This window comes from Eubalaena glacialis, chromosome 10 (assembly GCF_028564815.1).
Source record: "Eubalaena glacialis isolate mEubGla1 chromosome 10, mEubGla1.1.hap2.+ XY, whole genome shotgun sequence".
Classification (NCBI taxonomy): domain Eukaryota; kingdom Metazoa; phylum Chordata; class Mammalia; order Artiodactyla; family Balaenidae; genus Eubalaena; species Eubalaena glacialis.
Genome location: NC_083725.1, coordinates 68924751 through 68950294, shown reverse-complemented (window position 1 = coordinate 68950294; position 25544 = coordinate 68924751). Strand labels below are relative to the sequence as shown.

General features: G+C 40.2%; 1 protein-coding gene across 3 annotated transcripts in view; it reads right to left on the bottom strand.

The window, feature by feature from the left end:
- C2CD3 (C2 domain containing 3 centriole elongation regulator) overlaps positions 1-25544 on the bottom strand; it is a 135703-nt gene that overhangs the window by 34020 nt on the left and 76139 nt on the right. For all 3 annotated transcript variants that reach the window (XM_061201263.1, XM_061201264.1, XM_061201265.1), the window contains exons 24-29: positions 24265-24603; positions 13231-13369; positions 10808-10872; positions 9751-9956; positions 8218-8351; positions 3136-3297 (exon numbers count right to left, since the gene is read on the bottom strand). In XM_061201263.1, coding sequence (XP_061057246.1) covers positions 3136-3297; positions 8218-8351; positions 9751-9956; positions 10808-10872; positions 13231-13369; positions 24265-24603 — 1045 coding nt within the window. The remainder of the gene's footprint in view (positions 1-3135; positions 3298-8217; positions 8352-9750; positions 9957-10807; positions 10873-13230; positions 13370-24264; positions 24604-25544) is intronic.

The window sequence follows — 25544 nt, the reverse complement described above, 5'->3', positions numbered from 1 at the left end:
CTTCCCCTTACTCTGGGCTAGCACTGACCTCTGCTACCTTTTAGCCATTCCTGATCCTTCAAGCAAGTGACCTCTTCCAGCAAGCCTTCCCTGACTCTCTAAGTTGGTTTAAGGGCCGCTCCTCTGTGCTCTAGTTCTTTCTGTACTCTTCAACCATATCATCTGTTTGTTTCACATCATTTCCCCTGATGTGATGTGAACTCTGTGCTGATTCCTTTATATCTACTGCACCCAGCACAGTGCTTGGCACAAAATAAATGAATGCTGAATGGATAAATAGACATGAATAAATGACCTTTAAAAAAATCTTCTGTTCAAAAACCTTTAATGGGGGCACATTCATTCTTACTACTCCGAAGAGAAATCACACCAACTATTACCACCTTCACTTGCATAGGATTTTACATTTTATGCTTTCAAACACATTACCTTGTTTAATTCTCATCCAACCAGATGAGATCAGTAATTACTGTTTTATAAATAAGGAATGTGAGGGTCAGAGAATTTAAGTGATTTGTCTCGGGTAAGTAGTAGCATGCAGCTACTCAGAAACTGGAACTCCAAGACTTATGCTTTTTCCATTATAGTAGATGGGCTCTGTCCCAACTGGGTTCATTTCTGCCTCACACCCCTGCAGGCTAGAACCCGAGTTCAAGCTGCTCCCTGCTCTGTCCCTGTCCTATTCACTTTTTAAGGTGCAGCTCATATTTCTCCTTTTCAAAGTCCACTGCCCCAAGTCATTAGGCCACCTCTCCCTTAAACTCCTTCACTCTTGGCATCTAACCTTCTGCCTTAGATTTTCCTTTAGTTTTCTCATTATGTGTTAGTTTAGTTTCCCTAACTAGGCCATGCGCGTCTGGTAATAGAAGGTAATATCTCAAACTTCTCCATTTCTCTAGTATACTCAGTGTGCCTGGCACAACTGGCACAACACAGACACTAAATAACTGTGAAGTAAACAAAGTCTTTCTATCCTTTTGTTAAGAACAGTCTGCATATCTTAGAGTCAAACGTAAATTAAATGAGAGGACAAAGCTGATCCTTATTCTATCACTAGAAGCCACAAGTCTATCAAATCATAGTCGCTTTACTTAGGTGTCTATATCTGGGTTTATGCCACATAGATAAATACCTGTAGCAGGAACATGCAGACAAATGTCAACTTGGTGAAGCTTTAGAAAATATGCAAACCTAACTGGCCTTGTCAGAGGTTCTGGGTATAGAACCTATTAACACCAAGCTGCAAATTCCTCATTTATGGGAAAAGTTTGGTAATACTTGCCCTGCAGGCCTCACAGGATTGCTGTGACTCAAATGAAACACTGCTTTAGGGCTCCATGAACCCAAGGAAGTAATGCAAAATTGACATCATCTTGTTTCATCTGTTTCGTAGGGAATTTGTCTACGGCAGTGGTTCTCAAAACCTGGCTCTAGGATTGGCAGCATCAGCGTCACCTGAGAAGTCGTTAGAAACGCAAACTATCAGGCCCTATCCTAGACCTACTGAATCAAGAGCTGTATGCGTGGGTCCCAGCAATAACTGTTTTAATAAGCTCTTCATGTGATTCTGACACACACTAAATTTTGAGAACCACTCCTCCAGGGCAGTGGTTTTTAGCCTGATGGTTTTAGCTCCAAGGGGACATTCGGCAATGTATGGAGACATTTTTGGTTGTCACAGCTGGGGGAGGGGTGCTACTAATATTTAGTGGATAGAGACCAGGGATGCTGCTAAATATCCTAAGATGCACAGGACAGGCCCCCACAGGCAAAATATCTGGCCCAAATGTCAACAGTGCTGAGGTTGAGAGAAACTGCTCTAGGGTGAAGGAGAGTTTCTTTCTCTCCTTCCTCAGTGGGTGCTAAAGTGTGTCATGTGAATGGTCCAATAAAATGCAGCCACACTGTTGATGGTTTTACTTAGCCTCCAATCTCCAGCATCTTCCTAAAATGAGAATCTGAACATATTACTTCCTTATAAGTTTGAGCAATTTCCCCGTCTATAGCACGACTGCTCAGTCCTTTCTAACCCATGTCCCACCAAAAAAGATTTTGCCAATCTTTCATTCTGAGCTTGTTTTATGAAATCAAATAATAGATTAGTTTTTTTAAAAAATAAAATCCTTTTTTATATTTGTTTCCTCAAACTTTACACATTCTCTTCCTCCCGACCCCATCACTTTCCATTTGAGAATCACTGTTGTAAAAGTGCAAACTCTTGGCCTGACATCCAAGGCCCTTCAAGAACTGACTCCCACACAACTTGCCCTGCTCCTTACATCTTATGCTCAGCCTCACCCTAACTGCACTGCTGGTATCTCCCCAAACTGGGCTTATTGTTTCATGCTCCTGGGCCTTAGCACATTTTTTTTCTGCACAGAATGCCCTTCATATTTGTTGACTTGTTCCTTTAAAGACCAGTTCAAATGTGACTTCTTTATAGCTTTCCATGACCAACCTAGAATGTTACTCATTCCTCCATGTACCCTTGGCCAGGAAACCTGGAACTCTTATCATACATGGTTATAATTATAATGGCAACATGGCTGTCTCCTCCGCTGGGAATGGCAGAGCCAGGATTGGAAATCAAGTCTATCTGACTCTGGAGCCAAGTCCTTTCCACTGCACCACACTTCTTACTAGGTAATCCAGGGGCTGATCCAAATGATCTCTAATGGTCCTTTCAATTCTCACAGTGCTTTTCTGGCTCAGATGCTGACTAAACTAAGAAAGAGACAGGGAAGCATTAACAGGACAGATGCTGGTCTGGAAGAATCCAGTGGTTGTGAGGATAAAGACAGTGAGACAGTAGGCAGGATCAGGCTTCATAAATTGTAGAGTAGATGTGAGGGTGGTTATTATGAAGTCTGATGACCAATCTAAAGTTTCTATATTTATAGGTGGACCAGAAATATAGCCCCCTGAAGGACTGGAAGGCCCCAAGCTGAGACAGATTCATCTGTGAGGAATCCTGTGAGGCTCCAGGTCCACTTCGAAGCTAACATACACGAAAGCCCTTGCTAAACATCCCGGAGCAGTGGTAGCTGATAGAAAGCAGTACTGCAGGTTGCCTTTGCCCATTCACCTTGCGCTCCACTATGGTTCCCTGGGTCTTTACTCAGCAGAGAGCCTCACCTGAGAGAAGTCAGAATGGAAGTATGGGAGGACAAGGGTGATGTGGTCAGTTTGTCATCACTTGGCAAGATTGCCTCTCCCTGCTGCAGGGATTCATGGAATCGGCGGATGTTCTGCACATGCTCTTCATGGCGTGATGCCTTGCTTCTTGTGGTACTGCTTCTATCAGGAATAAATGGGGGCAAAATAAATTCCCAACCAATGAGAAAACAAACAATAAATCTGTGACAACAAACAAATCACCCTCCTGACATGGTACTGCAAATCCATCCCCACTACCACAGTTCTGGCTTCATCGACTCAATTGCTTGGATTATAATTATCTCCTGAATAATTCTGTCTTCAGTCTTATTCATTCCCCTTTTATAAATTCTCTACATTATAGCCTCAGTGATTTTTTAAAAACACAGAACTGAAATAACAGTAACAACAACATTTATGGAGTCCTTATTATGTGCCAAGCACTGTTCTAAGCATTCAACATGTACTAACCTATTCAATTACTATCATTCCTTTCTAGCTTTGGCTTCTCTTTTTTTATCTTTAGAACAAATTTCAAGTTCCTTAGCATGGTATTCAAGAACTTGATCCCAGCAATAATCATCTTCTTTTTGTTTTTTAATTAACTAATTTACTTTTTAATTAATTAATTATTTATTTATTTTTTAAAATTACACTATACTAGGTGTACTTTATTTATTAATGGCTGTGTTGGATCTTCGTTTCTGTGCGAGGGCTTTCTCTAGTTGTGGCAAGCGGGGGCCACTCTTCATCACGGTGCGCGGGCCTCTCACTATCGCAGCCTCTCTTGTTGCGGAGCACAGGCTCCAGACGCGCAGGCTCAGTAATTGTGGCTCACGGGCCCATTTGCTCCGTGGCATGTGGGATCTTCCCAGACCAGGGCTCGAACCTGTGTCTCCTGCATTGGCAGGCAGATTCTCAACCACTGCGCCACCAGGGAAGCCCTTTATTATTTATTTAAAAAATTAATTTATTTAATTTTGGCTTAGTTGGGTCTTAGTTGTGGCACGCAGGATCTTTCGTTGCGGCGCACAGGCTTCTCTCTAGCTGTGGCGCGTGTGGGCTCCAGAGTGCATGGGCTCTGTAGTTGTGGCACATGGGCTCTCTAGTCATGGTGCACGGGCTCAATTGTCCCGCGGCATGTGGGATCTTAGTTCTCCAACCAGGGATCAAACCTGCGTCCCCTGCATTGGAAGGTGGATTCTTAACCACTGGACCACCAGGAAAGTCCCATCTTCTTTTTAAATAACAGCTTCATTGAGATATAATTCACATAACAAATAATTCACCCATTTAAAGTGTACAATTCAATGGATTTTAATATATTCAGAGCTGTGCAACCATCAGCACAATCAATTTTAGAATATTTTCATCACTCTAAAAAGAAATCCTATACCTAACAGCCATTACTCCGTATTTCCTCCTCTCCCCTGACCCTCCACCCAAACCTCCCAGCCCTAGGCAACTGCTAATCCACTTCCTGTCTCTATAGATTTGCCTAATCCAGATATTTTATATTAATGGAATCATACATATGTGATGTTTTGTGACTAGCTTCTTCCATTTAGCATAATGTTTTCAAGCCTAATCTATGTGGTAGCATATATCAGTACTTCATTCCTTTTCATGGCTGAATAATTTTCCATTGTATAGATATATCACATTTTGTTTATCTACTTACCAGTTGATAGACATTTGGGTTGTTTCTATTTTTTGGTTATTAGGAATAATGCTGCTACAAACAATCATGTACAAGTTTTTGTGTGGACATATGTTTTCATTTCTCTTGGGTATATACATAGGAGTGAAAGTACTGGATCATATGGTTCTTCTATGTTTAACCTTTTAAGGAACTACCAGACTGTTTTCCAAAACAGCTGCACCATTCTACATTCCCACAAGCCATGTATGAGGATTCCAATTTCTCCATATCCTCCCCAACACTTGTGATATTTGTCTTTTTGATTACAGCCGTCCTAGTGGATGTGAAGTGGTATGTCATTATAGTTTTCATTTATATTTCCCTGATGGCTAATGACAAACACCTTTCATGTGCTTATTGGCCATTTGTATATCTTCTTTAGAGATATATCTATTCAGATCATTTGCTTATTTTTAATTGAGTTATTTGCTTTATATTATTAAGTTGTAAGAACTCTTTATATATTCTGGATACAAGTCTCTTATAAGATCTATGATTTGCAAATATTTTCTCACATTCTGTGGGTTGTCTTTTCACTTTCTTGGTATCGTTTGTAGAAGGAAAGTTTTAAATTTTGATGAATCCAATTTATTTTTTCCTTTGTTGCTTCTACTTCTGGTGTCATATCTAAGGAATCATTGCCTAATCAAAGGTTATAAAAATTTACTATGTTTTCTTCTAAGAGTTTTTATAGTTTTAGCTCTTATATTTAGATATATGACCCATTTGGAGTTAGTTTTGTATATGGTCTGAGGAAGGGGGTCCCACTTCAGTCTTCTGCTTGTGGATATCCAGTTGTTCCAACACATTTCTTGAAAAGACTATTCTATTAAACCATCTTGGCACCTTTGACATCTTGGCATCCTTGGCACATGGGTTTATTTCTGGACTCTCAATTCTATTCTATTGATCTTTATTTCTATCCTTATACCAGTACTGTATTGTTTACTGTAGCTTTGTAGTAAGTTTTGAAATTGGGAATGTTTTTCTTCCTTTTCAAGATTGTTTTGCCTATTCTGTGTCCCTTAAATTTCCATATGAATTTTAGGACTAGCTTGCCCATTTCCATAAGGAAACCAGCAGGGACTGTGATATAGGGAGTATGTTGAATCTACAGATCAATTTGGGGAACTGATCTTAACAATATTAAGTCTTCCAATCCATGAACATGGGATATCTTTCCATTATTTAGAACTTCTTTAATTTATTTCAACAATGGTTTATAGTTTTCAGAGAACAAGTTCTGTACATTTTTGGTTAAATTTATTCTTAAGTATTTTATTTTCTTTGATGCTATTGTAAATGGAATCATCTTTTCAATTTCATTTTGGATTATTCATTGCTGATGTACAGAAACACAATTGATTTTGTATATTATGTTTTAAAAGTTTCTCAGTTTGGGAGTGGTTGCAGGGAGGGATAAGTTAGAAGGTTGGGATTAACATATACACACTACTATATATAAAACAGATAACCGGGAATTCCCTGGTGGTCCAGCAGTTAGGACTCTGTGCTTCCAATGCAGGGGGCACAGGTTTGATCCCTGGTTGGGAGACTAAGATCTTGCATGCTGCACAGCACGGCCGAAAAAATTTAAAAAATTAAAAAAAAAAAAAGATAACCAACAAGGACCTACTGTATAGCACAGGGAACTATACTCAATATTTTGTAATAACCTATAAGGGAAAAGAATCTGAAAAGGAATATATATATATATATATATATCACTGAATTACTGTGCTGTACACCTGAAACTAACATGATATTGTAAATCAACTATACTTCAATAAAAATAAAAATTAAAAAAAATTGTAAGAAATTAAAAAGTGTCTCCATTTAAATTTCTAATATGGTAAAAACTGATAGCTATAACCTACAGAAACAAACCTCTTTGAGGTCACCAATAATTTTTAAGAGTATAAGGGGGTTCTGAAGTGGAAATGTTTGAGAACCACTGCTTTATTAAAGTATAACCGGTATATAATAAACTTCACATATTTAAAGTGTACAATATGTATTTTGACATATATGTACCTCTAAGGAAACCATTACCACACACATTAAGATAATGAACATATCCATCACCCCTAAAAGTTTCCCCCTGTCCTTTGTAATTCCTCCCTCTTTCCCGCTCCATTCATCCTGCGTTATCCCTAGGCAACCACTGATTTTCTTTCTGTCACTATAGATTAGTACATATTTTCTAGAATTTTATATAAATGGAATCATATACAATGTACTCTTTGTCTAGCTTCTCTCTCTCAGCATTATTCTCTCTCTCAGCATAATTATTCTGAGATTCCTTTGTCTCACTGATTGGCTACGGTCAACGTAACACCTATAAAATAGATATTGGGATCTAGGATTTCACATACACATGGGCTCCCTTTATGCAGAGGGCAGAGGCTCTCTTCATGTGGTAGGAAAGCTACATAGCACTGAAATGGGTCTTTGAGTGGCTAAGCAGTATTAGAGTATTTTTCTTGGAATAAAGGGTCTACTCAGTAACTGCTGCTGTAGGAGTATCTCGTATAAGATCCCTTGCCTTCTCCCTGAGGTGGAGAGAGAGACAAGGAAAAGACTGATGGAGGCAGGGGGATGCCAAATGACACTAGGGCCTGAGGGGAATGGGGTGGAAAGAAGCAATCTTAGTCTTAGATTCTACCCTTTGACAGGATGGAATATGCTCTAGCCCTGATATCCATATGCATATCCACAGTTGGCTAGGTGATAAGGGTGGGCCAACTGCTTTTCACAAAATAACCTGGCATGTAGGTTTGGGAGGGGAAAGGTCATGATATGTTTCTCACACAGCTGATGACTGATTTTAGGGATGAAGGTTAAAGGCCTCTGAGGAAAAGAGAAAAGAGTCCCTTGCACTGAAGCTACCCTTTTGATAGCAGTAAAACTTTCCTATCTTTTTTTTTTTTAATATTTATTTATTTATTTTTGGCTGCGATGGGTCTTATTTGCAGCATGTGGGATCTTTCATTGCAGCACGCAGGCTCTCTAGTTGTGGCGTGCGGGCTCCAGAGCACGTGGGCTCTGTAGTTGCAGTGCACAGGCTCAGTTGCTCTGCAGCACGTGGGATCTTAGTTCCCCGACCATGGATCGAGCCTGTGTCCCCTGCATTGGAAGGCAGATTCTTAACCACTGGACCACCAGGGAAGTCCCTAGTTTCTATCTTATAAAAACTGTTTTCATAGGATCTTGGGGTTCCCAGGGGTTATGAAAGAAGGTCAATTGTCTTTCCCTGTCTCTCATTTCTTCCTCTAATAAAGGAAAGAGAGAAATGACAAGCTAGTTTGCTCACTTCCACTCTTGACCCTATTTCCTTCTATCATCAAGAAATCACTCACCTCCCAGGAGAGGAGAAATCAACCTCCTTTGATGAGGTGTGAACAAGTTGTTCTGGAGTCTGTCTTGCAATGCAGCCGGGGAATGCACCGTACATATCAGAGGCAGGGAAGGAAAAGGTACTGTATATTGGGATCTGTAGAAGCAAAGAGAAAAATGGCACACTTGTTGCCACAAATCCTTTTGGAAAAAAGCAGTATAAATAAATTTGTAAAATTTATTGTATGCGTATAATTTATTATTTTCTATGTATTGAACACTGTACTAAGCAAGGTACATGCATTTTCTCATTTAAACATCACAATCTTATGAGGTAGGTACTATTATTATCCCCATTTTACAGACTACATTATCAGACTGCTTTTTTTAATTTTTAAAAAACATTTAATTAATTAATTAATTAATTAATTTTTGCCTGCATTGGGTTTTCGTTGCTGCACGTGGGCTTTCTCTACTTGCGGCGAGCAGGGGCTACTCTTCGTTTCAGTGCGTGGGCTTCTCATTGTAGTGGCTTCTCTTGTTGTGGAGCACGGGCTCTAGGCATGCAGGCCTCAGTAGCTGTGGCTCGTGGGTTCAGTAGTTGTGGTTCGTGGGCTCTACAGCTCATGCTCAGTAGTTGTGGCACATGGGCTTAGCTGCTCCACGGCATGTGGGATCTTCCTGGACCAGGGATCGAACCCGTGTCCCCTGCATTGGCAGGCGGATTCCCAACTGCTGTGCCACGAGGGAAGCCCTCAGACTGCTTTTTAAAAGCTGCTTTATTTTTATTTATGCTCTTGTTTCCTCCACTAGTTTGTGAACTCCTGGCTGGACATCTTACATTTTCCTTACATGTGAGGATAATCTGGCTGTGATATTTCTTGTCTCATGATTACCAGGGTTGATGTAAAGAAAAGACCCTCCTATATGGGGACTATTTAAACTCTTTGTCATTTTCTCATGCATGCATTTATTCACTCATTCATTCATTTGATATTTACTGATGCTCACTTTACCAAACCCTGGGCCAGGCATGCGTGACAGACAGATGAGTAAAACACAGTCTTTGCCTTGATAGCGCTCTCCTATCTGGGACAGCCTGGAAAATTCTCCTTTCCTTTACAGTTAAACTCCCTGAAAGAGTTGTCTGTACTTACTATCATCAATTCCCCTCTTCCCATTCTCTTTTAATTTTTTTTTAATAGACCAATGATTTTAATGTAACAGAGTTTTTTTTAAAAAAGTTCATCCAATGTGGTTTCAGATTCCACACTGCAACTAATCTTACTTTATTTAAAAATTGAGATTTAATTCATGTATTATAAAATTCACCCTTTGAAAGTGTTCAATTCAGTGGTTTTCAGTATATTCAGAATTGTGCATCCATCACCACCATGTAATTCCAGAACATTTTCACCCCAAAAAGGTCATGAGGTCATTATGAGACACAAATGTATTCTGTATGCTGGAAAGTACCAAACACATGTAAATTATCTTCTTACAGGTTTCGCTCAGTAGAACCCTTATTGGTTAAGGATGTGAATCAGGATACATACCAGTGATCCTGAGGTCTCCATCCCACGTCTTGCTTGCCTTTCTTCTCTGAAGTGCATCAAACTCTCCAAAGGGGAGATGGCAACTTTTATCTGCCCTTGGCACTCTCCACTGAAGTCTGTGATGTTGTACCAGCCACAGACAAACTGGAAGCCAGAGAGAAGCGGGGAGAGGTCCACTGAGGCAAAGCCAATCACCCTCTCCTCATCTGTGGGGGAAAGAGAAGAGCTGGGCAATGTGGCTGGGCACGTCCTGCCACTGAGATTCGAGGTGGCACACAGACAAACTGATTTAGAGGATGGGAAGGTTCAGTGATTCCACAATCAACAGAGAAGACAGATAATGAGGATGAGAGACTGGCAACCACAGCCTGCTTTCTAACTACTGTAAGTTCCCTTTTTGTATGGTAGGGAAAAGCTGGCAGGGTTGAGTTCTGTCCTCTTGATATAGGCCACTAGAAAACACCCCTTAAACATAAGAAACACTTGTTCTTTTCCCTATGTTACCACGTCTCACTGATTTTCCTTAGGGCAGTGGCTCTTGAAAGAAATCATTTGAAAGACCATCACCCTTGGAATTATGAGGGATTTGCATTTTCTTATTTTTACTTGTCTGTATTTTCCAAATTTTCTATAACATACACATGTATTATATTTAATTAAGAACAAAAGAGACATAACTCACAAAAAAAAGGACAAATAACCCCCTAGAAAACCAGTACAGGGTGCAAAATGAGCTTGGGCTATGGCCGCTCATTTTTTGGTTTTTTTTTTGGCTGCATTGCACGGCTTGTGGGATCTTAGTTCCCTGACCAGGAATTGAACCTGGGCCACAGCAGTGAAAGCTACCTAAAGTCCTAACCACTGGACCGCGAGGGAATTCCCTCAGGCCGCTCTTAATGACAGAGAGCGGGTAATCTGTGGGATTACCTCTAACATACATATGTGTTCCCAGAACCATCAGTGCCGTGGTTTTACTTGGTTAAAAAAAGAAAAGGATTGGCAAATTGTCAACATGATGTGAACTTATTTTTACAACCAAGTAAGATAGAGTTCATACCTCCTTTATGCCAAACTTTGAAGACCAGAGTTTGTTGTGGGTCCAAAAGAAGCTCTTTTGATAGCCTATTAAGAAAAACAACTACCATAAATTAACTGCGTAGGAAGCTCCTCTAGTATGAAACTTAGACTTGAAGAACATCTTATAGTTGCAGAACACTTTTCTAACATTTTAATTTCATGCTTATGATCATCTTCTAGGATATATTTTTTTTTTTTTTTTTTTTAGGATATATTTTTATCTTCACAGTTAAAAGGAGGGAATGGAAGCTCAGAGAGGTGAAGTAACTCGGAACTTGTCAAGACCTAAAAACAAGCAACTGTGATGTAGTATTCTTCCCCCTACCCCCCTACCCCGTTTTATTGGAGCAGGTAAGGATTCTTCTTATGCCTTGTGGTGGTGCGTGGAGATGGTGAGAAGAGAGGAAAAAGAGTGTTTATTGAGTACCTACCTTGGGCCAGCCATGGTGCCAAGTGTTTCTTATACATGTAATCTGCACAAAAACCTATGACATGGACATTATTATCCTTGATTTACAGATGATGAAGCTGGGCTCAAAGATGCGAAGTCAGTTTTTCAAGGTCACATAAGAGTCAGTAAGTGGCAGAGCTGTGATTTGAACCCTAGTTTGCCTGACTCCAGAGCCACACTGTGCAGAGGCAAGGCACCAAAATAAGAAAGTACCCAACTTTCTTACCAGGTTAAAGAAGTCAATGTGGAACTCACTGAGCACCTCTAATATATTTTATATGAAGTGAATTATATAGTTTTAAACTACAAAGCAGGTACCCTTGCTCCAGGTGAGCAAGATGGAGAACCAGAGAAAACTAAGAGACTTAATTTCCTTCTCCAGACTCCACTGGGGAACTGAAGAGAGCCGACTTCAAGACCAGTGAGAGGCACTGTGCTAACTTGGAACAAATACTGTGTCAGAGATTTGAATTCTAGCCGGGGGTCAAAATATCCACCTCTGAATTCTAGCTCTCCTAGTATCACCTGAGTGACCCTGAGCACTCAGTCTCTTTGAGCCCTGATTTTCCTACCTGTTAAACGGGATATTATTATCTACCTACAAGGTTTCTAGGAGGATCAAATGAAACAATTTTGTGATAAAGAAATTGCAAACAGCACCATCATTCATTTTTTTTCTAATCTTGCCTCTGTTACCAACAGACTATGTAACCTCCTTGGGCCACAGTCTCAACTGTATAGTAAGGGGATGAAATGAGGTGATTGTTAATGTTGCTTAAACAAGTTAGTAAAGTTAGGTTCTGAATGAACAAATCACCCTCACTTAGAAGCTCAGCCCTCTGGTCGCCTATCTTTTGAGGCAGATTTGATATTTCAGTACTGGCCACTATGGCCAGAATATCTATAATTTCCAGTAGCTCACCATAGACAGTACTGAGTTGTCACTGCAGCTATAGCTCCTGACTCAAGTCAACCACTCAGATTTCACAACACTGAACATGTGAGCAACTGCTGAGACTCGATTAGGTACATAAACACTGTGAGAAAACAGCAGATCAGATACCATGTGGCATGGCTGGTGTTGGTGGACAAGAATTAAACTTTGCAAAAGGTGATGCAGTGTAAAGATAATAGTAACAATAATTAGTAATAGAATCCCACTTTTAATGATAATGCAACAGGTAACAGAAGAAAAGGGAGGAGAGCCTGGTACCACAGCAGTGGGCCTCTGTACCAGCCCCTGACCTCCAAGCTGCACTGCCACATGGTTGAAAGGACTCCATCTCCCCCTTTTTTTGAGCTTCCAAAGAAGATCTGTCATTTGTTATGTACCTACCACGTACCAGGAGGTAATTTCCCTAAATGTCATGTAATTTGGACCTCCTAATAACCCTGTAAAAATTACCTCCACTTTACAGATGAGGAATCTGAGGCTCAGAGATGTTATGTAACTTGTTCGCACAGCTAGTAAATGACAGAGATGGGGTATGAGGCCAAGTCTCTCTAGTTCCAAGCCCTGGCTCTTTCCACTGCAACAGAAATCTTTTCCAAGGATGTATAATCCACAGCCTTTCCTGAGATCAGTCCTCTCTGCCTTCTTTACCTAGATAGCTTGTATACATTCTTCCACACTTAGCTGAGGGGTCTTCAGGGACTGTCTTAATCGATTATCTTTAATTCACACTGCCCAGAACAGAGCAGAGCATATAAGAGGTCTTCACTGAATAATTTTTGAGTTGTACTGAGCAGAGTTAAAAAACACCACAACAAAACCTTTAAACCACCACTAGCTGTGAATTCATAAGCACTAGGATTAAATAACTGTTTGATAAGGAAAGCATTCTCCAACTCTGCTCAATATTGTTGTGTCTGTTACATTCCTCACTCTGTGTTTGTCTCTTGGAACAAAAAGCAGATTTTGGAAGGCTGATGGAACGTCATAAAATACAAACCTTGATTGCTGTTGAAAATTCCAGATGGGGGATTCTGTGTTTTCAACCACTGGGGTGTAGATAGGAGATGGCTCATCAGCTGTTGTGAAGGATACACAACAACTGGGTATTGATACTTTCCTCTGTGTCAAGGGGCTCCCTGAAATAGAAAAGAGTGGAGTGACTATACTTTAGGGTACCAAAAAGAATGTGTTGGAAGCCTCTCATTATGCAGGTACAAGAAGAACCATTCTTAGCTCTCTCCTACCTTTGGGTCTTTCTTTGAGCTATTCCCTGTGTCTGCTACTGAAACTGTCCTTTAAAGGTTCAGTTCATAAATACTACCCAGCAAGAAACAACTTCTCCCATCTCCTTGTACTCTGTGGGATGATGGAAAATATTGGATTAAGAGACAAAAGACAGAACTGCAAAGAGCCTGGACTTACAAGTCAGATGATCAATGATTAGCTCTGCCATACACATTCTGTGTAACCTTGGGCAAGGCCTATCTAGGCCACCGCTTCCTCAAATGGGGCGTATGATACTTACACCTCCTCAGATGTTGTAAAGATTAAAAATAAATAATAATAGTGGGTAACACTTATATAACACTATGTGCCAGGCACTATTCTAAGTACTATACATGTATTAACTCATTTAATCATTACAACAAACCTATGAGGAAGATATTATTATTATTCCCATTATATAGATGAAAAAACTGGGGTACAGAGAGATCAAACACTTATTAAGTGGTCACACATTTACTAAATGGTAAACTGAGAGTCAAATTCAAGCATTCTGGCTCTAGAGTCCAAGCTCTCAGCCATTGCCTGTATTGCCTCCACTAGAGTTAAATGAATGTAAAACACTGAGTACTGTGCTGATGCTAATTTTACAAGATCAGGTTTCCAATGTGGGAGACTCAGTCATTTATTTTCTCTTAAAACAATGTAAAATGAAGACGGATGACAATACTAGATAGTCTAACTCAGCTGTCCAACAAGATAACCACTAACCACAGGTGGCTATTTTACTTTAAATTAGTGAAAATTAAATAGGATTAAAAATTCTGTTTCTTAGTTACACTAGCAATATTTCAAGCACTCAATAGCTACATGTGGCTAGTGGCTACCATACTGGACAGTAAAAATATAGAACATTTCCATCATAGTACAAAGTTCTTTTCAACAGTGATGAATAACACAGACTCTATATAATGTAGTAGACTCTATACATTCCATAAGATCCCTTTCAGCTCTAAAATGCTATGACTCAGGATTACAGATGAAGGAAAGAGAAGAGAAGAAAATAAGTATGTCTTAAATATTATTTATGTGATCCAGAGGAACAAATTCTGTATGTGGATTCTAAATGGTTTGTCTTCTTTCTACCTGACTAGCTCAAGGCTTCCCCAAATGCATACTACCACTTTACTTTGTAGGTGAAGTTGATCTTTGAGGCTCCACCCTGCTCCTTCTCTGATTGCTCCTTTCAGTAACTACTCTTCCAAAGACCCCAGGCTGTCCCTGTGGACAGAAAATCCGATGAACACATTTATACTCAGGAATGCTGACTTTACTCCCTTCCACAAGCAGTGTAACATTTAATAAGTAGCCTTTAAAAGACAGACTCTAGCACCTTCTACTCTGAGAAGCCTCTCTTGACTCTCTAGGCAGAAACTCTGAACGTTACACCCCCATCATTAGATCTCTCCAACTTCAACATTCTTTAGGGAAACAGAAGTGCCTGCAATTTTGCTTTGCTATGTTTTCCTCAACCAAAAGAATTTCCATTAGAGTAGACCAGTTTTTTTTTTTTTTGTAGTTTTATTAAGTGCTTTTTTAAAAACAATTTATTTTATTTTTTATTAAAGTATAGTTGATTTACAATGTTGTGGCAATCTCTGCTGTATAGCAGAGTGACTCAGTTATACACACACAGACATTTTTAAAAATATTTTTTCCATGATGGTTTATCACAGGATATTGAATATAGTCCCCTGTGCTCTACAGTAGGACCTTGTTTATCCATCCTACATATAATAGTTTACATCTGCTAATCCCACACTCCTAGTCCTTCCCTCCCCCACCCCCTTTCCCCTTGGCAACCACAAGTCTGTTTTAATTTCCATTAGAGTAGACCAATTCTTTTCAAATTTTCCCACCAAAGTAACAACTTTTAGAGACAAGTAAATACTAAAATCTGGAGCATTGGGGTTCTTGTTGCCTTGAAAGAGCAACAACACACATGACATCTATTAACAGGCTTGTATTTTATCTAAAATTTCATGAGGATTTTACATTATCTTCCATAATATAGCCCTATTTGTTTAAACTAAAAATGATATTTCCCCTCCAAATCTTGGTAAAAAATTTACATCATGTTATTTAATTTCATGACCTCTAACAACCAGACCAGATGGCATTACTTTTTAGTCCCTCTTACTGGGGATAATTAATAAAGAAAGAAAATGGGTGATGAACAGAGACAAAGGAGTGGAGATTTTGCAACGAGGCCTTGGGAAAGAGAACTGAAGAGGAGGAAGAGGAATGCTAGCCTTAGAAGTGAGACCTGGTAGTAGCTGCGAGGCAGGAGGGAGCTGAGGCGTGTGCAAGAGTTGCCAACAAAGCAGGACCTGGAGAAAGGCTTAACCAGGAGGCAGAGAAGCACTAAGATACACAGAACTACAGGAGGAACAAAATAAAACAAAAAACCATTGGCTACAACCTGGCAAAACCAGTTTACAAGCATATTCTTGAAAGAGCAGGAAAAAATGATTCTAATAAAATGGTAGTAAGCAAAGAATAGTTAATGGAAATCAATAATATAGCACCTGTCGTTACTAATGTAAAATGTACAGAATAGCACTAATAGTACCTTTATCTAGTGAGCTATCTTCTTAAAAAAGTTTTATTTTTGTGAAACTCAACAGTATTACATGGACTGACTTGCTCAGCATCCACCCCCACTAACTTTTACCGTATTGTATTCCTTTATTGTAGAGACTGAAAGGGTCACAGACTCTTTTGTGCTAGAGTATGGATACAAAGAGGTCTCTATCTGTTATATGCCATTACAACAGATCTGGAAGGCAGACGTGAGGCAGAGGACATGTTCCTTTCCCTTTTGCTTTTGCTACTAGCAAGGATGACACTGAGTTTTCTGCTCCAGGGTTTGGTCCCTGAGGCCCTAGAGGCCCGATGTCAATAGTGCTGATGAGAGTTTCCGATCACTGGACTGCAGTGTTGGCACTGTATTTCAAACTTAAAAGATCTACTGGTTCTCTCCTGAAAGCTTAGCCTAGAGCCCACTCCTTGAGCCCTTCCAATAACTTGAAGTACCTTAATAATCTATATTAAACTCCTCTCTGTTTAAAATGGCTGGAGTGGAGCTTCCCTGGTGGCGCAGTAGTTAAGAATCTGACTGCCAATGCAGCGGACACAGGTTCGAGCCCTGGTCTGGGAGGATCCCACATGCTGCGGAGCAACTAAGCCCGTGTGCCACAACTACTGAAGCCCGCACACCTAGAGCCCATGCTCCGCAACAAGAGAAGCCACCTCAACGAGAAGCCTGCGCACTGCAACAAAGAGTAGTCCCCCTCGCTGCAACTAGAGAAAGCCTGTGCGCAGCAATGAAGACCGAACACAGCCAAAAATAAATAAATAAATAAATAAATTTATAAAAATAAATAAATAAAATGGCTGGAGGGAGTTGTTTCCTGTAACTGGACTCTCCCTGACACAGCTTCCATCTCTCTCTCAATCTCACCTCTCTCTGTCTCCCATTTTCCTTAGTATTAATAGGTCTCAAGCTTCTCAACTGATTTCTTCCAATAGAATGTCATAAATCCTCACAGCTAGGGAGAGATAATCTGCCTCTATACTGGCAGCTTCCATAGTATTCTACAATAATCTGTGTGTGTCTGTGTTTCCCTCACTAAACTAATGCACAGAGTAGGCCCACGGCCCTTATTAAAGGTTTGCAGACTCCCTGCTGCCCTTTGTCTACAGATGATTGCCAGGGTTGGAGAAGAGAGAGAAGCTGCCTTGTGTGCGTCCCGAATGCTCTGAGAGAGATCAGCAGAGAGGACCAACTGTAGTTCTGAGAGATAGGACCCCTTGGTTCTGGTGTACTCTGCCACTGATTTAGTGTGACATATTGGGTACTTCATTCTGGCTCTCTGGGCATCAAGTTTCTTCATCAGAAACATGTGCTCTCAAATTACTTCCTACGATAAAATTCTATGATTCTAGATATATACCAATACTGCTCAGATCTCTCTCTCATACCTCAACCCCCCTTTTAAGGTTCGTTAATTTTGAGGCTGCTATTTGCTAAAGTCCCTGAAAGAGAAGTACTATTTTTACTTTGGAAAAAAAGTGTTCCTTATTCAGTCTTGAACAGAAATACTCCTTTCAGCCAAAGAGGCAGGTGATAAAGAAATCTGCTTGGGTCTATCAGGTTTCCCTGGCTCTCCCCTTGTGGTTGGAAATTTAGCTGGGCCTGTTTACCTTCCTGAAAAGGTCAAGTTCTGATATACTTTTGGAGGCAGCCGAGATGAAAACTGCTATACTTCCTACTGGGTTGGGACACACATCGAGAGCAGTTAAGAGGACTTGAGATGAGCCAGCTTTACCATTTTAAGAGTTTTCACTGGATTTCCTGTGTTTTACATAAGTATGAAAAGTAGTAGTTTTATGCATCAAAAAATGGTATGATTGCTTCAATGAGATTAAAATAACCCCTTATTTTTAACACTTTACAGCTTACAGTCTTCTTATCAGCACTAAACTTGTGCTGATGACATCCTTGATAATCACACAAGATGGGTGTCTCTATCTCTATTTTACAAATAAGGCAACCAAGGAACAGAAAGGTAAAGTGGCTTGCTCGTCACACATCTGGTAAACTAGCATTTGGAAGATCCAGCCAGGTTTCCTAACTCCTATTCCAGGGATATTCCATTGCAATAGTTCTAATTAATTCTACCTGGTTAAGAGAAAAGCTCTCCCTCTGGCCTGGAGTTTTGTTAAGCTAACATTAACTGACAGCTGTTCTGTGGCACACCTGCACAGATGAGTCAGATCTGATTCTTGATCTGGAGGCAGACACACAAATAATTATAATACAATAAGATAAAGACTATGCCAAAAGCACAGGGGACTGTGGGGACACAGAAGGACCCGTAACCCTGCCTGGGTAGTTGGAAGAGAGCCTCTAAAGGATGATGATACTGAAGATGGTTTTGATTTTCACTGAGTATAATTTAGATTACCTCAAATCACTTTACCTTTCTGTTCCTTGATTGCCTCATTTGTAAGACAGGGCTAGAGATACCGGTCATGTTGAGTGTAAGTACACAAGTCTTATGAGTACTGAAGCTGATTCTTGAAGGTTCCTTAGAGCTTTTTCTAACAAAAGTACCCAAGAAACTCTTGTATTTCAGAACCAGGACCACAGTGGGGACTATGCTGCCTCAGGTTTAAGGCATAATTCAGGGCTGTTAGTGAATCCTCTGCATGCAGCTTTGCACTAAGGAATCATTCGTTTCCTTCCTCAAGGAAGAAGCTTCTAAGGCATGAGAGGGACAGACACACAGAGAACACTGTTGAAGGCAGGAGGACAGCCAACGTGGATATTAAGGAAGCATCTACATGGTTTTCACAAAAGCTTGGCAATTTATAGCTGACTCACAGAGTGTGGGATATGCTGCCCTCAGCTCCATATTCTTAGAAGATGAGAGGTGAAGAGAATCTTAGAGATGATCTTATATGACCATCACATTTCACAGCTGAGGAAAAGAGAACTGGGTTTGCCCAAAGTCACTAAGCAAGTTAATGGCTTAGCTAGGGCCAGAAGCCAGTCTTCTGACTCCCATTCCAGAAGTCTTTCTATTATATCGTCATTGGGAAGGCAATTTCAGAGATGATAGGCTGGTCTGTACACTCAGGGCCCAGCACAGGGTCTGACTGAAGCATAAATATTTGCGGGGCGAAGGACTATATGGGCCTATCACTGCGAGGGTAGGACTTGGGAGACAAGAGACCTCTGAAAGTGTCCACTCTGAAGCTTGATCTGACCTGGCTAAACGGAAAGAGGCCAAATAACAAGTGATTTACAGATTAGTAACTCATACCAGAAATATGAGAGGTGTTGAGCATCACATTCACAAACAAGAGGACATTATGCTTGCTTAGTTGCATCAGGAAGACCCAGGTGTTGAGACACAGAAATAAACACACAGTCCCTGTCCCCAAGGAACAGGCAGCCTAGTGGAGAGACACATTAGGAAACATTTTCAGTACAAAGTAATAAGCATAACCTCAGTAGTATAATGAAAAAGATACTGAAAGAGAATATTGTTCGCAGCAGTCATTGAAAGGGCTACCCCATTAGTCCAAGTTTCTGAAGGCTGAACAAGCAAGGAGGCAGTGAGAATAGAGAAAAGGTGACAGAAACCTTCTGTGTAAGAGGACATGATCCTATACCCTGTATTAGACACAGTGGAAGCTTAATAACTATTTGTTGAATGAATCTATTAATCCCTGCAACTTCTCCTCTGCTAAATTCCACATAAGCAACTTTCCTGCAGGAGAGGCAAAGCATAAAATCAGAGAACGTATTAAAAGGAGAAAAAGGGCATTTGAGCAAGGTCTCATATTCATCTGCTTCCTCATTTAACAAATATTTACTGCTTATTATGTGTCAGACACAGTTCTAGGTGTTGGGGATTTAGCAGTAAATAAAACAAAAAATTTCTGTCTCTGTAGGACTTATCTTTTTCTAGAAAGACAGAAAATAAACAAAATACACTATTTAAAGGCCATAGGAAAAAATAACGCAGGAAAGAGGGACAGGTATTGTTGGAGAAAGGCTGTAATTTTAGATGGGTGACCAAGGAAGGTCTTGCTGAGCCGGTGATTTCAGTAAAGACAGGCCAGGAGTGAAGAATATTCCAGGCACAGAGAGAACACCAGATTCAAAGGCCCCAAGCAGGAGTCTGCCTATACATTCAAGAAAAAGCAAAGAGGCCAGCGTGGCTGGAACAGGGTGACTAAGAGGAAGAGCAGGATGTTGGGGAGAATTTGGTAACTGGGGAAGGGAAAAAGGAATCCTGGCTAAGAAAGGTGCATGAGCAAAGGCCCAGGGAATGGCTTGCCATATGTTATGATTGGAAGGGAAAGGAAGCCAAGCACTGCTGGAAAAAGTCAGCATTGTGCCACCAGTATGTCCACTACCACTCTAAAATCATGTCAATTAGTTTTAGTTGAGCCCTTGCTGCAGTTCAGCAATTTTCTTATTTATATCTTCATGATTCTCTATAGATCCCTTGTAATGACGATGAACTTCAGCCAAAGAGGATCAATTGCCACCACAATTCCCCATGTTTGCTCCAAGTAGGCCTAGAACATACACTTTCCCACTTCAATATGTTCGTTCAAGTAGAGATAACCACCTGGAATTTCATTCCCACCTTTCTGAAATCATATTCATTCTAAAAAGTTCTGATTTCTTAGATATGTCTGATTTCTCTGTTTCTAAACTCTCTAGACACTAGATATATATTTTTTGTGTGTTTCTTTTTTTCTGAATTTTTGAATTTTATTTATTTTTTATACAGCAGGTTCTTATTAGTTATCTATTTTATACATATTAGTGTATATATGTCAATCCCAATCGCCCAATTCATCACACCACCACCATCCCCCCCGGCACGTTCCCCCCTTGGTGTCCATACGTTTGTTCTCTACATCTGTGTCTCTATTTCTGCCCTGCAAACCGGTTCATCTGTACCATTTTTCTAGGTTCCATATACATGTGCTAACATACGATATTTGTTTTTCTCTTTCTGACTTATTTCACTCTGTATGACAGTCTCTAGATCCATCCACGTCTCTACAAATGACCCAATTTCATTCCTTTTTATGGCTGAGTAATATTCCATTGTATATATGTACCACATCTTCCTTATCCATTCATTTGTCGATGGGCATTTAGTTTGCTTCCATGACCTGGCTATTGTAAACAGTGCTGCAATGAACATTAGGGTGCGTTTGTCTTTTTGAATTATGGTTTTCCCTGGGTATATGCCCAGTAGTGGGATTGCTGGGTCATACAGTAATTCTATTTTTAGTTTTTTTAAGGAACCTCATACTGTTCTCCATAGTGGCTGTATCAATTTACATTCCCACCAACAGTGCAAGAGGGTTCCCTTTTCTTCACACCCTCTCCAGCATTTGTTGTTTGTAGATTTTCTGATGATGCCCATTCTAACTGGTGTGAGGTGATACCGCATTGTAGTTTTGATTTGCATTTCTCTAATAATTAGTGATGTTCAGCAGCTTTTCATGTGCTTCTTGGCCATCTGCATGTCTAGAGACTAGATATTGTACTACCTATCCTTCTGGTCCGTAGAGCATTCTGCTTTATACATCAATAATCATGTAGTTGCTAATCCCCTTATCTGGGTTATCAGCTCTTGGAGGACAGAAACCATGTGTCATTTGCTCTGCACTTTCTGTACCTGGCACTGGTCTGGCACAGATCTACTACTTGATGAACTGAACCACCATTCTTGCAATATAAGCACAGGACTGTGTGTATAGTACATAAGCACCTTTTTAAATACAGAGAGTAAACAGGACTAACTGGTAAACACAGTTTATCTCATACCTAAGAGTCAGGATGGTATAGAGGAAAGAGCACGGGTTTTAGGTCCAGACATAGCTGGATTCAAATTCCAGCTCTGTAGAGCTTATTAACTGTGTAACTCAAGTCATTTTACCTTTTTGAGCTTCAGTTTCCTCATTCATAAAATGGGTATGTACTGTAATCTGTTCATAAAATAACTCCATGGTGGTAAGGATTAAATGAGATAATTAATGTACAAAAAAGAGAATAAAATTTGGCACAAGGAGATGCTCAATAAACTACTGTCAATTGTCAAGCCGTATTTTAAAAATGTAACTCTGTCTAATTGAGAAGTTACAAGTATACTTGCTTTTTGCAATATGGGGGCAACCCCTAAAATGGAAAATAACCATATTTTTGCACATTAAATTTTATTTTCAATGCAAAAACAAAAAACCAAAACAGTTCTTGCAAAAAATCAAAGCTTTTTTTGTGCTTTCCTTAAATTCATTCATGTATTGATTTTTCTCTTTTTAAAAAATTCAGTTTTTACAAATCAGACTTGTCACAAATGGGCTGCTTTGGTAGGGCAGTAAAAAAGCAAAAACTGTTTCCCAACTTTGTGACTCATACAGTATGGACCTCAGTATCTCTAATACAGCACAGCAAGACTGTGGAGAAGACTTTGTCCTGAGATAGAATGTTTCAGGGTCTCTGACACACAAAGGTTATGAGAAGGATGAGAACCTCAGAGTCTTTGTAGAAGCTTATAATCCTGGAAGTAATGTCTGTTGGTAGTGTGTATATGGAGAAATAGAAATGAAAGACAGACAATAGTTACTAGGAGCATGAATTTTGTTTCTGTTCCAAAGTAGTAAGGATACACAGAAAAACTGAGGCAACACAGAATTGATAGGAACCAAGTAGGGAGGCCAAACCAGAAGATGTATATTGAAACCTTCTGGACTCATAAGGCTATGGTTTTCTGGCTCTCAGAACCATCATACATCTCAGAACTGTTAATCACAGCCATTTACAGATGAGAAATTCAAGACAGAGAGAGACAGTAACTTGCTCAAAGTCACAAACACCACAACTTATTGGAAATACAGGGCTGAATACATTCCTACTAGAATGTAAGCTCCACAAGGGCACTATTTTGTCTGTTTTGTTCATTGCTTTATCCCCAGCACCATGGACAGTGCTCACATAGAGCAAATATGACGTAAGTTTTGTTGCTGAATGAATGAATAATGAATGAATAAATGAATGAGATAAGGTCTTTGCTCTTAAACAGCCCCTACCTAGTGGAGAAGAAAATCATGCAAACAATGTTAGTACATGTGATATATGCTATGATAAAAAGGGCAAAAGTGCTAGGAGAGCAAACAGGAGGCAGCCTTTATGTCAGAGAAACTCTGGTAAATGGCGATGTTTGAGCTGAGTCTTGAGAGAGGAGTGGGAATTAAGCAGGTGAAAGAGAAGGGTGATGGCAAAAGGGAAAATTTTAGGAGAGATTACAAGGCTGAATAAAAAGTAAGGCAGGGGTTCCTTATGCCATGGATTACTTTGGCTGTCTGGTGAAGTCTATGGGCCTCTTCTAATATATATATATTTTTTTTTAATGCTTATTGTAAAATACATAAGATTACAAAGAAATGAAATTATATTGGCATAAATTATCAAAACATTAAAAAACAGTGACATAGTAATCACTATAGTTTTATTAATGCATAACAAGATCTAACTGTAGGTTTAATAACTACTGTAATTTTGAAGTAATGACAGTTATAAATGATATTCCAAGATATCTGCAGTAACTAAAATGTGATATGAAAATACCTGTGATTTCTATTGTTGACAACATCACAGGTACTGTTAATATTAATAGGTCTATTGCCTACACTCACAACTGGAGGAAATGTTCAATTTTAGTTAGAGATTAATAAAAATAAAGATGTAATTATTTTCCTATCCAAGTTCACCTACCCTGACTTTAATCCTTGGATCCCTGTGGGCTTATGGATCCAATGCTAAGAACCCTTGGCCCTAGGTACATAATGAAGAGGGCCTGAGTTGGAAGGAATGGAGAAGAAGGTAGAGATCTAAGAGAAATTTAAGAGATACAACAATTTTAATGGATCTGATGATTTGATGGTGGAGAAGAGGAGTATCTAAGTTGATACTCAGGTTTCTGGACTGGGGAATTTATGATATGCAAAATTAGGATAACTGACAAGGCCCACTTAGGGCCTCAGAAAGGCTTTCACTTGGCTTAAACCTTTAGGCTTGAGAAATATAATTATGATTAAGATGATTAACAATTCTTCCAGACCCTGTCATGATTAGAAAGATTTGTGAAGACAGGACCATAGCCTGTGGAGTCAGATACCTGTTTATGGATAAGTGAGCAGAACATACCTTTCAAGCTCAAGTGCATTGCTCTTTCTACCAGGATACTGACTGCAAAAGTTCCATCCAATGCAGTAGGGCCCTCCTGGGCCAGGCAGACTTCAGCTGTGGTGCTGCTGCAGGGGACCTGGGTGGAGGCCGGAGACTTCTGGTGGTCATGTGGTGGAGAGAGCTGGAGCTCATCATTTCCTCTGGGGAGCTGCTCAGACTCACTGTGGCTGCTGCAGTCCATGGAGTCCAGCTCATTAGTGGGCCCAGGGTGTGAAGAAAGAGAGGAGAGAACCACATGAACTCTCAAGGCAGCTCCCGAGAGGTTGGAAGCATTTCGTCCAAATAGAGGATACACACCTGCAAGAGGATGAAGGAGGATAAGCCTAGGCAAGCAGGGACAGTCTCTAAACCTGGAGATGCTCTCTGAGGGTGCTTGCGGCCCTCTCTTCTTTGGCAGTGCTACAGGCCCTAATATACCAATTTGCAAAGAAACTGTGAAGTTAACACACACTGTGAGAGTTTTTACTGCCCCTCCCCCCATCACTACCAGCAACAATGGAAAGTAGTGAGAGGTCTGATTTCAAGGCAAGAGGATAAAAAGCTGGTGGGAGTGGAAAAGTATGAGGGAATAGACAATCTGAAAAGTTGAATACTGCCTTTGGTATCCCTCAATAAAAAGAGGTATTTGTGTTTGAGTTCTGATCCCTAAATCTATATTCAGTTTCCTAAACCTACTTGCTCCAGCAGAGCGAAGTTAAAAGCCTGTCTTTAAGAACTTTAGTTCAAGTGAGCCTTGCACACTTCGAGGACTTTTTCTGTAGTCTCTTTGAAGTGACTCTAGGCCAGCCCAGATAAAATAGGGCACATGGCATTTGATGAGGTGCTCAACAGAGCCAGAATTATACCTGCTGGGTCCAGAGAGAACCAGAGAATCCGGGATGATCACCCAGATGCTCAGTTCTCCTTCTTTAGCTTGGGTCACCCGCTCAACAACAGGGTCAGAGCACAAGGCTAACAGAGCTAAAATAGGGTTGTGACTCAGTTTCTTCAACCGTATAGTGGGGGAAATAACTAACCTTACAGGAATGTCAAGATGAATAAATATGACGTTTGTAAAGAGTCTAGTCTGGCTGTCTCCAATTCAATCTGTACTATAGTTGCCAGCCTTATTTATCTAGAAAGCAAAGCTGTGTCACTCTTCTCTTCAGAAGCCGTTAAAATAGCTTTCCATAGCTCTCACAAAAAAGTCCAAACTCTCCTGCTTAGAAGAGGCCTTCAACGTAGTACTCCTGCCCAGC